The 12,775-nt window shown below is 36.9% G+C and overlaps 1 protein-coding gene across 6 annotated transcripts in view; it reads right to left on the reverse strand.

Annotated features, from left to right (window-relative positions):
* The window catches only part of cadm1 (cell adhesion molecule 1), a 622,928-nt gene that overhangs the window by 213,591 nt on the left and 396,562 nt on the right, over positions 1–12,775 (reverse strand). For 5 of the 6 annotated variants that reach the window (XM_015370204.1, XM_015370203.1, XM_015370201.1 and 2 more), the window contains exon 2: positions 5,743–5,760. The exons of the other annotated variant lie outside the window; for it this stretch is intronic. In XM_015370204.1, coding sequence (XP_015225690.1) covers positions 5,743–5,760 — 18 coding nt within the window. The remainder of the gene's footprint in view (positions 1–5,742; positions 5,761–12,775) is intronic. 6 annotated transcript variants of the gene reach the window in all.

Below are 12,775 nucleotides of genomic sequence, written 5' to 3' on the forward strand. Positions count from 1 at the left end.
CAGTATTTTCGCCCCTTCCCAAAATTACTTCAACGGAAGGTTTCCAGATGGATATGCGGAGCAAATCCATCTGGCAGAGTCAGGTTAAGGAAACAACGGGAACTTTGAAAACATAAAATGTTTTTTATGTTGTCAAGGTCTATTTTCCAAAATGCTACCCTTTAAATCAGCAGAAACAAAAAGACTACCATATTTTCCAGACTATAAGTCGCTAAAGTTTTTGAACCAAGCCGCGTATAAGAAGGTGCGGCTTTTTTGTGGATATGTCCTAACCACCAGAAGGGGAAGTCAAAGCTGAAAATAAAAGAACGGGCTAATTTTCAATTAGCACGAGAACATGCTAACAGCAAGCAACACAAAGAAGAAAAATACCAAATTCCAACATTTATAATTTATTTGTCTCATTAAAGCTGCCAAATCAATGAAGAGACTGGGCTCATCTCCTGCAGAGCTATTACTGCTGCGAGCCAACAAGCTAACATGAGCTAGCAGTCTTCTTTGTCTCTACTACAGGGACTATATGAGGAGCTCCCCCTACAGGCTTGGTGGAAAACAGGTCAGTAGATATCAGCGGCTTATAGACTGGTGCGGCCTATATATGTGTGTTTCCAGTTTTTCAAAAAAATTAAAGGGCGCCGCTTATTAAGGTGCGCTCTATAGTCCAGGAAATACAGCAATTTTTAACAAGTATCACTTTTAATTACGGTAATGAATGTAACTTAGCTGTGGGGTGCTTTAGGGCAAATTATTAGTATCCACTGCCATAACTATTCCTTAGTAGCTACTTTATAAGTAATCCTTAAAATCCTGTGTTTGAAAGTCAGAGCTAGGATACCAAATAATTTGCTCCCTATGGAGAATTTAGAGATTTTAATTTGGACTTGCATTTTTTTTGTGTTTTTTTTTGTCACAACATTGCTCTTAACGATCTAAATGCATTATATTAATGTAATAATAATATATTAATGTAAAATATATTTAAAACCTTGAAAGCAGTTAGCTGGCAGTACTATCATTACTTTCTCTACTCCCTCTAAAGTACAGTAATAGTTGGCAAAGAGTTCAAAAGGGTAAGCAAGTCAGATTTGGCAGCTTGCTTGCTCATTTGGCACCACCGACAGTTCAGTCCACGTGACAAAAAGTAACAGAACCGAAGATCTGAGATCAACCTGATCTAAATGCATTAATGTAGCAATAACAACGTTATAAGAATACCATGTGTCACGCAATAAACTAGTCAATTCGTCTGTAGGCAGCTTTGCAACAGCTGTTTAATGTTCAAGCTAATGCTAGACATAGTTGATGGAACTGGTACATAAAGATGGACTGTAAGTATAAATTACACCTGCACTCAAACAAGTTCCTTTATTAGGCTGAGACATGAAAAAAAACAGCTCATATCTAATGTTCTATGTAGACACAGAATAAGAAAACAAAAATTCTTAAGTTCAGAAACAGGAGCTGTAGTTATCTACCTGGACTAACTGTTTATCAGTCTTTAATTGAAGTGATAGATGCTGATACGATCGGTATTGTCTGATTGGGATCCACACCAAGTACAGTAAACCTAAGATGTTTTTTGAACTGTGGGGAGAACCCTAATATGAACAGGAAGAACATGCAAACTCCAAGCAGACAGATTTCAGGTTTGGATTGAAAACACAGGTCTTTCACACTGGAAGGAAAAAAGTGTTTTTCTATTGTATTTGGAGGAATTTTCTAAAATGTTATTAGTCACTCATCAGCGGTTCTGCATATAGCCACCAATTAAATTATTAAGCCTGGAGTGTTTAATTTTAAAGTTAAATTACTTATTTCTGTTTGTAAGATATTTTTCACTGCATTAGTGACTTTAAGTCATAACATTCAGCTACTAAAATGGCAGATAGACATGCTACAAATCTCCTGAGGTCGGGACATGAGGCACTGCATCTACACCCTGATTCACTCTAAAATGAGTTTAATTTTATTTTTTTTCCTGTTAATCAGGTTTTTGTTAATATGAAATATATAAATCTGCATAAAATAAGTCAAATTTGTAAGGTGGTGTTCTTTTTTTCCATTTTCTTTTTGTGACACCGTAAAGAGGAGACACTCAGGTAGCTCTAAAGAGTGTTGGAATCTTCTTGGCTGTGGTGTTACAGCCAATTTTTAAGATCTAGTGTTGGGAAATGTGTCTCTTTGTGTTCTGGAACCAGTTGTGATTTTTTTTAAACCTTCAAAGCAGTTACTTTCTCTACTCTCTCTAAAGTACTAGTTGGCAAAGAGTTCAAAAGGGTAAGCGAGTCAGATTTGGCAGCTTGCTTGCTCATTTGGCACCACCGACAGTTCAGTCCACGCGACAAAAAGTAACAGAACCGAAGATCTAAGATCAACCTGAGCACTGATGGAAGGCTTATTAAAACTTCAAAATTAGAATGTGTCAAAAAATGTTCTTTTTAAGAGCCTCGCTGACACATGAAACGGCTTTTGCGGTTCTGAGGACAGAAACTGGGCAGCGTTTGGTTTTCAAGTCGCAGACAGAAGGACCAGCGGTCGTCCTTGGCTGTGAGGTTTTCGCTGTTGCTCATGATGGAGATCAGCTGCAGTGCAGGATTGTGATCAAGAAAAAAGCTTTTGAAAGGCTGTGCTTCACCCAATCAGCCCCCCAAGGGAGGTACTCTTTTCACATTTAATTCATGCACATATAAATAACTGTCACCAGTGCTGCTAATTGGATTAAAAAGAGTTGGTTGGGGAAAGAAACTGTAAAGTGGCGGGGAAGGCATTAACGAAGATGGCGTTGAAACCTGAGCAATACCCACATGCATTACTTGGAAAGGTGGGTTTTTTTAAGTGTTGAAATGAATTCGGTGATTAAAATAAAAAGTTTTAATGAGAGCGAGTACAGTTGTGGGAGAAACTGTGAACTTAATGATTCAGAAGCTTATAAAACCTTGTTCAGTATATTCCACTCTGCAGTCATTTTCGGTCCGACTTTATCAGTCAAAAAGTATGAAAAAACCTAATGCACTAGCTTCTGTTGATCTAATACAAACAATGTTGTCAAAATGCTTTCAAGATTCTAGTTTTAATAAAACAAAATTTAATAACAAATTTATTTTAAAAAATCTGTGATGACATTCCTTATATTTTATGCATGAAATGTATTTTATTAACACCTCATTTCTGCAGAAGCAACAGGTACATATAAGGAAAGAATAAGGAAAGACAGAGCTTAGTGAGTTGTTGAGGTCAGGTATTGCATCTGCAGTTGTTGTCATGCTATGATCTCTCTTGTTCTTCCTGTTTATATGGCTACTTACAGTAAATCCCTTTGTTTTGTGATGTAAAATAAACATTTTAGCATTTTTCTTTATTAGTCAAGTATGCTGTTGTTATATCACCTATATAATAAGCAAAGTACATAGAGTACACAGTCTTAATTCTGATCAGGAATAAATCCCGTTAAACATTTTATTATTGCTTTATTCACTTTTCTAAACCTAAGAGCATTTAGCAAAAGAGCGGTTAAACTTAGTGGATTGCTCCCAGGAAAAGAACTGGAAGGGAATTTCCAAGACCGGACACCTTCAGGGGGGGCCTCGCTCTTCCATTATAAACAAAAGCAAAATAAATTACTCTATATTTTACATTTTTATAATGAATTGCAAATAAAAATACTTTAAAAGCCTGCTCAGATCTTTTTAGGGAGAAAGAACCAAAACTTCAATCGGACTCCATCAGTCCACAACCATTACATTACATGTAATCATTTAGATCAGGGATCTTCAACGTTTTCCAGGCCAAGGACCTCCAAACTGATGGCGAGATGGAGCGGGGACCCCCTAATTATTTATATTGTATGAAATTGTGTTATATCAAACTGGTCCTATAGCCACTCTATTAAAAATATTAGTATTGTAACGAAAGTAATTTTGCCCTGGGATTATTAAGGTATTTCTTATTCTGATTCCTGGTTGATGGGACAGGTGTTGTGAATGAAACGGTGCCCAGCTTGAAAGAGCTCCTGTGTGTCACTGAATGTGTGCATTGATGACTGAAAGACATCTTCTGCCTCCATTTATCTGCTTACTACAGTGTGTTGAAGTCATGTTAATGTGTATTTAAAGACATTTCAATTAGTAGAAAAAAATAGCAGGAGGAATATTAAAAAAAGCCTAATAAATCAAAACTTTTGCGACCCCCATGCAGTACCTCCAAGGACCCCCTAGGGGCCACGGACCCCCAGTTGAAGACCTCTGATTTAGATAATATGTAATGTTTTTAGATTTCTAACTCTACATTTAAAATCGGAATTCCTTTTTGTAGCATTAATTTGATTATTTCTTTCGCCACACATTGGGATTTTCTTTTTGAACCCTCCTTTAGTCATGGATCGCAGTGGGTGGAACAAACCTTAATGTAGACAGACCGATTGGTCTGCTCACAAACTGATATGCATGCTAAACAATCAGATGTTCACTTTATTGCCTAGTGAAACAGGTAATTTATGAAAGTTGACAGATTTTTTTATTTGCCTCCAGTTTTTCAGTGCATGAATCATTGTCGCATGAATCATTGTCAGGGGAAAAACTAAAGAATCAGTATAGGCTGGTGTCTTTCAGGAAGCATGGTGCACTGCAAAAAACATCTAGAATTAAGTAAAAAAAATTCTTAAATTGAGTGTATTTACCATTAAATTTAGCAGATAAATACCGGTAATATTATTTGCCAATGGAATGAGTATTTCTACTCCTAAAACAAGATAATTAGATAATATGCACTCAAAATAAGACAACGCTATTTTTCTTTTCTTATTTTAAATGTAAATTTTCTTGTTCCATTGGCAAATTATCTCAGTTAACTCCTCAATTCAAGAAAAAATGCACTTAATTTAAGCAAAAATGACTCATTTTCCATTTTTTGCAGTGTGGCGTAGCTGACGGATATACCATGCATTTATTCTGAAGATCTCTACTTGATGCATTTTTCTTCTGCTTTTGACTTACTTCACATTTATCATTCCAGTTAAAGGGTTTGTAGCTAAATTTAATTTGACAACATTTGCCTTTCTACATTTGGGGACGAGACATCGATCTGATCTCTCGTTCTGCTGCCACTGACAGGTTACAGGTCAAAGCCACCAGCTCTGTCTTCCTGTATTAGTGTTAAACTCCACAAAAAAATTAAAAAACAAACCACTGGATTCTGTTTCCAAGTTTGACGATGTTTCGCTTCCAATCCAGGAAGCTTTTTCCATTCAAATGTTTCACAGTGGTGTGAAACATTTTTCTATCAAATTTTCTCCGATTTACAGTCTGAGATTTTCAGAACTGTCAGGACACTAAGAGATGTGATCTACGGTTTAGTTCATTCTACCTTTTTTAATAAACTCCCAGTTATGCTCAGGGAAAGCAACTTTCTGAACAAGGAGGTTTGCATTAGAGTTTAGCAAATATTTTCCTTTTGTTTTTTTTTTACAAATTATAAAAAAAATTAAAAGACACTTTATGAAATTCGAAAACTGCAGATCAGATACATTTTTGGCTTAAGACTGGGAGCCACAGCTCCATTTGCCTACTTTGGAGACACCTAAGATCAATTGTATATTATATGAACTAGCAACTTATTATTATTGTGACATTTTTTGACTCAAATACAAGGAGTTAAAAGGAAGACTGCATAAAATAAATGAATCAAATAAACAGGAAAAGATAGGGACGGCAAAGAGGAAAGGAAAACATGCAGGAAAAAGCTTACCTGGTTCCTGTGAAGCTCCTTTTGTTGTAAGGGTCAGGTAGGTGGAAACAGGGAAGGTGGGGTTGGGGCCAAAAAACAAAGAACAGAAAGGAGGATTAGCTGTGAAGCACCTGCTTAAGGCTGATTTGATTTGCATGAATATAATAGAGCATGCTGGTAAAGAACAAAGAAACAAAAAAAATAAGCAGAAAATGTGTCGTTTTCAGCTGAAGGATGAAACACTCATTGAAATAATAGAGTATTTTTAAGAAAACAACGGTTGCATTTGTGATATAAAAGACCAACAAATCCACTTACAATGTAGCACCATCCTGATATCCTATTCATAGGAAGTAAAGAAATAGGCTGCAGTTTAAATTCTTTTTAAATAAAATGTGAAGATAGGCCTTATTTCTGCATTTGATCATAGCTAATAACTTTAATAGAAAGTTTGGGGGCTAAAACATAATGTAGTTAGATTGGACACCAGAAACACAAAGGATCACTGCTCTCTTCATACACGGGGAAATGGTGGAACTTGTGGAAAACAAAGATAAATTATTTTAGACTGAGAACACGTCCAGCCAGGTGAAGGTCAAACAACAGAGACAAACCAGGCTATGCTCAGGTGTTCAAAAACTTTTTACAGTAAGCGCAACAGTGGAAATCATGCCTGAGTATGTGAGGTGGGGGCTGCATGGCATAGGAGTGGAAAAATATGTGGAGAGGACATCACAGGGATATTGGATAACACCAAGTGGATCTGAACCAGTTCAGAAAAGGGCCAGACGCATTTCCAGAGATGCCACCAGTGCACCTCTGGGCAAGCACTGATCGTCCCACTTCTGGCAGGAAAACTATGCAGGAAAATTACATCAACAAGAAAAGTATTTACAGCAATTTATTTACAAAAATCTGTGAAAGCAGACGCCCCAGCCAGCCATAGGCAGTTTCATCAACAGTTGCATCCATCCATCCATCCATCCATCCATCCATCCATCCATCCATTTTCTGATGCGCTTTATCCCCAGCATGGTCAGGAGGGGTGCTGGTGTCCACCCTGGACAAGTCGCCAGTCCATCGCAGGGCAACACAGAGACAAACACACACACTCACACCTAAGGAGAATTTAGAGAAGCCAATTAACCTGTCATGTTTTTAGATTGTAGGAGGAAGCCGGAGTACCGAGAGACAACCCACGCATGCTCAGGGAGAACATGCAAACTCCATGCAGAAAGACCCCGGGCAGGAAATCGAACCAGTAACCTCCCGCAACCATGCCATATTCCATGTATGTTATCTCGTTTCGGTATGTGGAAGGATGCCATCTTTGTTTTCCATAAGGGTTTTAACTTATATCTGTGTATTAGATGTGCCCTGTGCCTCAGCAACATATAATCATGGTTACATACTGACAGCAAAAACTTAATTTTTTAAATGTAATTTTTCTTTCTTAATCATTTAAAACTGCAACAGCAAAAAAAATAAATAAAAATAAATAAATAAATAAAAAATTAATAATTTTTAAACCTCTACAATTCATCATAATGTAAGAATTAAATCATGTAATTTATATTTTCTGTCATTTTAACCATATACTTTGTTAACCTATTACTTTGGCATATTTACTTCAGATTAGTCTATTTTACAATTACTTTCCATTTATTAGTAATTAAAAGGAAATCCAAAGCAGACAAAATTTGCCATTTTGTTATTTAGTATTTTGCATTTCCTTTTAGTCACAAACCATCTTGCCTAAAAACGTGAAATCTAAATATAAATAACTAGTCACTGTAGAGTTATGAGTTTAACAAATTAAAGTTGAGGATAAACTACTGACTTAGTTCCTTTATTATTTAAAGAAATGTCCAATTATTCTTCAAAACAACACAAAATCTGTTCATTTGTTAAAATGTTTTAACCATTTTTTTGTTAGCAGATGACTCTGGATCCGCTTCATACTGACAATATGTTGCCTTTTCTGGAATATTTAGTCACATTATCAAAGCAAACAAGATTTGGTGGTAGGACTATTTAATATCTTTATCAACACAGACATATTTGCCACTACATACATAAAAATAACTTTTTCATGACTGGAAAAATATAGTGTCTATAAAACCATATTTAGATATTCAGCGCCCATGTAGGACCTTTGATGGAACTGGCATATTCTGTTTTTCAACTGGTACCAGTTTCCAACTGGCATAAGGCATTTTTCAACTGGCATATGCCAGAGGAAAAAAGTAGAAAAGAAAAGAAAAATGATAAGAAAAAATGATAAATATATAAAATATAATTACTTAGTGGTTCAATATAGAACTTTTTTATACATCAAACAATCACATTTTCTTTAACAGGTCTGCAACATCAAAATGAAAGCAAGCAGAATGCTTCAACGTATGTAATTTAAAGCAATAAATAGCAACATCAATTTTTTAAAACTATGGGAAATCAGTTAATTAAACCTATTTTAAGTAAAATATTTTAATGTGACCTAAAAACAGTTAATTTATGAAATTAGATAAATTAATCATATTATATCTATACCTATAATGTTTCACTTTAATTTCTTAGTAATTAAATATTTGATTAATGCCATATTGAAAACGTAACACCCATTAGTTTCAGGATGATTGACCACAAGAAAAAAAAAAAACTAAAGCATTGATGTGAAAACTGTTCTAAATTTTCTGTTTATATATCCTAAACTAGTTCAGATGAAACTTTTGGTCACTTAGCCAAAATTGTCAATAGAAAGTACTGATGACACAATATAGACAAAAATAAAACATAAATAATTTTTGTTTTTTTTACCAGCTCCATTATAAAAGCTAAACATCAATAAAACTTTAGGAAATAGTCTGATTTCATGTAGGGAAGGAATGTGAACAATTGAACAATATTGTAGATCCAAAACTTATGAAGTTTTTTTCATTATAAGCATTGCGGATGAGAAAATAATATTAGGCTATAAATAAATAAAAAAACAATCATTATCAAAAGTTGGAACAAAACATAAATTATGAAGAGAAAATCCGATCTTGGAGTAAAAGTCACTTGATGAATGATGCTCTATTAAAGCAAGCAGGAAGCCTGGTTATCAGAAGACAAATCTGTTGTTTAGTATCTGATATAGTATTTTAAGTAGATTTTCATTTGCGGATATTAATGTAACACTGTGCTGCCTGGTGGAAAATGTAGTACTCTGGAATTGCAATCGGTGGCTGCAGAAAATCAATCCAGGAAGCAAGAACAGCCCCTGGGCCCCATTATGGACAATTCTCTCCTAGATTCTGAAAAAGGTTTTCTTTTCCTTTTTTACATAACACAGAATTAAATGATAATCATACATACACATAAGTCATGCTCTGCTGTTCTTTTGACGACTTTACAGTAGTAGCCATACAAAATTACCCAACATTCCTTGATGGGCCCTAGGCTTGTCCCCTACAATTCCTTTACAAAACATGAATCTTTGTACTAAAATATTCTTTCTGTCATGATTTGGGGACATTAAGATCTAAAGTGAAGTGTCATCTCCTGGTCAGACTCTGTAATTCAGTGAAAGGGTGGAGTCAGAGTAAAGATATATGCAAGAGGGGGTCACTCCAGCGGATGGAAGTTGGAGGAGATTTCCCTGGAAGTTGGAGGGAAGTGGGAAGCCATTCGCCTGGCTTTTGACTGGGAAGGCCCATTTTAAATGGCTGTTGCTGTATATTAACTTCCAAACATCCATCCATCCATTATCTGACACGCTTCTCCCAATTGGGGTCGCGAGGGGTGCTGGTGCCTATCTCCAGCAGTCAACGGGTGAGAGGCAGGGTCCACCCTGGACAGGTCGCCAGTCCCCGGCCAGTACCCGGAGAGAACCCAAGCATGCTCAGGGAGAACATGCAAACTCCATGCAGAAAGACCCTAGGCCAGAAATCGAACCCAGAACCTTCCTGCTGCAATGTTAACTCCCAAACATTTCCCATTCATTCCATTTCCTAACCCAGACCCTTACCCTATTTAATATCAATACACACCTAACATAACACACCTTAGTCCTGCACCTAACCTCTGAGATGTAAAATTTCTAACTTTTGCATAATATTTACATACAGTAACAAGCAACCTAAGGACAGGTATGGTGTTGAAACTGACCCAGTGCTTTGGAGTTATCTACATGTTGATTTTAAAGCAATAAAAAGTCTCCTTGATAGGAGGTCATCTAAAACCTAAAATAAGGGAATGAAAGAATCAGTGAAATTAGGCTGAGCGGAGGCATTAGTCCAACACTGCAGAAAGAGAGGGGAGAGTTGGCCTTCAGAACTGTCTGGCAGTCATTTAGGCTCTCATCATAGAAGAACATTTTTCAGCCAAGGAAGCATCAGGATTCCAGCAAAGAGGCAGCTTTTGATTAGAAAACCTATTTCCTCTTTAAGCTTTGCCAATTTTCAATCATAGTGATATTCTAATTACCATTATCCAAAGCAAGAAAGGGATTTGGGGATTGAGTGGGAGTGATGGAGAGGAAGAGGGAGAGGAAGGTTACCTTTGTAGAAAAAGGATAAGAAAGTAGCAAATCATGGGAAATGTTTGAAAAATTTTGAAAACATTTCAACAAAAATGATAAACTGATGAAATATAAAAAAAACTGGTTTCAAATATTTGATAAATTTTGTGGACCAGTATTGGCTTTGTTGCCCTTTTCTAACAAGGGTTAACAAGTGTGCATCGACAGTTCATCCAGGAGATAACAGGAAAAAACAAAAGAATATGATCTAAAGCTCTTCAGTTAGGTTAACTTGCCTCAGTAAAGGCAAGTATTTATGGTTCATCAAAAATAGGGAAGCTAAGAAAAAAATGGTCCCTAGGAGAAAGACCTGAAGCAAGAACCCCTGCTGACCTAAAAAAATATATTTTTTATAGTTCCTGACATTATTACAATAATTTACAGAATATTTGTTCCAATCCTGCTTCTGTGTCCAGGCCTACGTTCACACAGCAGCCTTACTCCAAATCCGACTTTTTGCCCATATGCGACCTGTATCTGATCTTTTCATGGCGGTCTGAACAACATAGATCCAATTATTTTTAAGCCACCCAGACCAGTTGGCTCTGTGGTCCTGAATCCGATACGTATCTGATCTTTTCAAATGCAACCTGTGTCTGAACGGCCAGGTCGCATTCATCCAACCTGAACGCCATTAATACTTAACAAAGCTCACTATTCTGCGTCATGCTACACAGAAGTGGAAAGGAGAAAAAAAACATGATGGACAACAATGTGGAGAGCAGTCTTTTTTTAACCATGTTGAAAAGATTGAGTTTTTAAGGTTGGGAAAGATCGATAGATGCGCTCCGGCACTACCATCCGTCATTGCGTCCTTTACTGCACATCTGGTACACTTGCGTTGTATGATTGCAGTTCAAACGGTTCATCACATACAAGTCGCATGTATTTTGTAATGTGAACGGCAATGCAAAAAAAAAAAAAAAATGGATTTCACAAAAAAATTGGAATTGAGCATTAAGGCCTGCAGTGCGAACGTAGCCTAACACTGCCTCTTGGGCACCTTTTCTAATTCTAAACGAGTGTACTTCAACAAATTTTGAATCAGTATTGGTATCCGCTCAAAAGAAAGTGTGAAATTACCCCCGAAATAACAGATTTCAGTAGGTCTGCCACTGGCTTCTTTCAAAGAACCGCCACCTTCCTCTGTCTCTGTGAAAAATAGTGGAGAAAAAAAAATCCTACATCTCATCCCAAAACTAGCTTAACCACCCCTCTCCATCTTTGTTTTGCTGTCACTGCCAGTTTCACTGCTATTGTCAAGAAATTCCAAACCATGACCGCCCCCCCAGGGGTAATTTGCTTTTTAACAAAGGAAATAATCATAAGGAAGCTGTGTTTCGGTACTTATTCTTAAAGTGACTTTAAAGTGTGATTGAACGTTAGAAATCTGTAAGGGGATGAATATTTTTTAAGAGTGCTGCATGTTGCAAAGATCTACTTTTCCTAAGTGATTTCATTCTCCTGAGAATTATATCTGAAAACCTAAAGCATTTAGTGTGTTAACAGTTAAGTGTTTAATGGTCTGCAGAAATTTGAATCCATGCATCCTAAATTCAAGCTGAAAAAACTCATATGACTCTTCAGCTCTAATGCTGCGCTTATTCTGCTCAACAAAATCTTGATCGACTTTGACAGCCTCGGTTTCACCAGAAAAGCTTTTACCAAAGCTTCAGCACTCACCAGAAGTGTAAACTACTGAGTCTCTGCATCGCATCAGTGGTACCCTGCTTAAGCATTCAAGCGTAGTACACAGAGTGGAGTAACAAAGTGCTTCAGAGAGCGCCACATATTCAGCCCCGGACCACCCCGGAGTTCAGGTTCAAGTCGTGTGATGCAAAGGGTTTGCTGTGGGGAGATTGAACGGCAACTGGCTAAACATGGAAGAGCTCTCCCTATGTTAAGCAAATGGAGAGCAGGTGAAGAATAACTGCATGGCCATTCTGCCCCACATGAGCCTTAAGGGAGCCTTTTGCTAACCCAACCCGACCTATAGCCTCTAGGGGTGAGGTTAAATGACAAGGACTGCAGAGATGCATTAAACATGAATCATTTGGACACAGAGCCAGAAGCTGGCCCACTCCAGAGATGATAGGGACATTAGCCAGGGCTTCACCAGGGCCTGAGCTGCATTTAATGAAGGTCTCCACTACCTCCCAATGTTTCCCTCCACTTTTGACTCACTGCCATGAACCTAAGTAGTTCAAGATAAACACTTTCACTTCTGTTTTTGGCTCCAGTTGTCTGATTTCCTGCCTCCTTAACAGTGTAGAATTGAAGTCAAAGATTTAAAGTAAAGAAATATGGGTCACTGACCAGTAGCATTAGAAAAGGCATTAGGGCATAAACTACTTTTCATGCTGATTCCTTAGTAAGGAGCAGCCAGAAAGAATTACAGTACAACTTGAAATGTGTTTGAATATTTATCTTTTGTTGAAACTATATACAGCATTTAACCCTTTAATGCCAAATGTATCGTATTTAATACATATG

Source organism: Cyprinodon variegatus, unplaced genomic scaffold (genome assembly GCF_000732505.1).
Source record: "Cyprinodon variegatus isolate N-32 unplaced genomic scaffold, C_variegatus-1.0 Scaffold43, whole genome shotgun sequence".
Classification (NCBI taxonomy): Eukaryota; Metazoa; Chordata; class Actinopteri; order Cyprinodontiformes; family Cyprinodontidae; genus Cyprinodon; species Cyprinodon variegatus.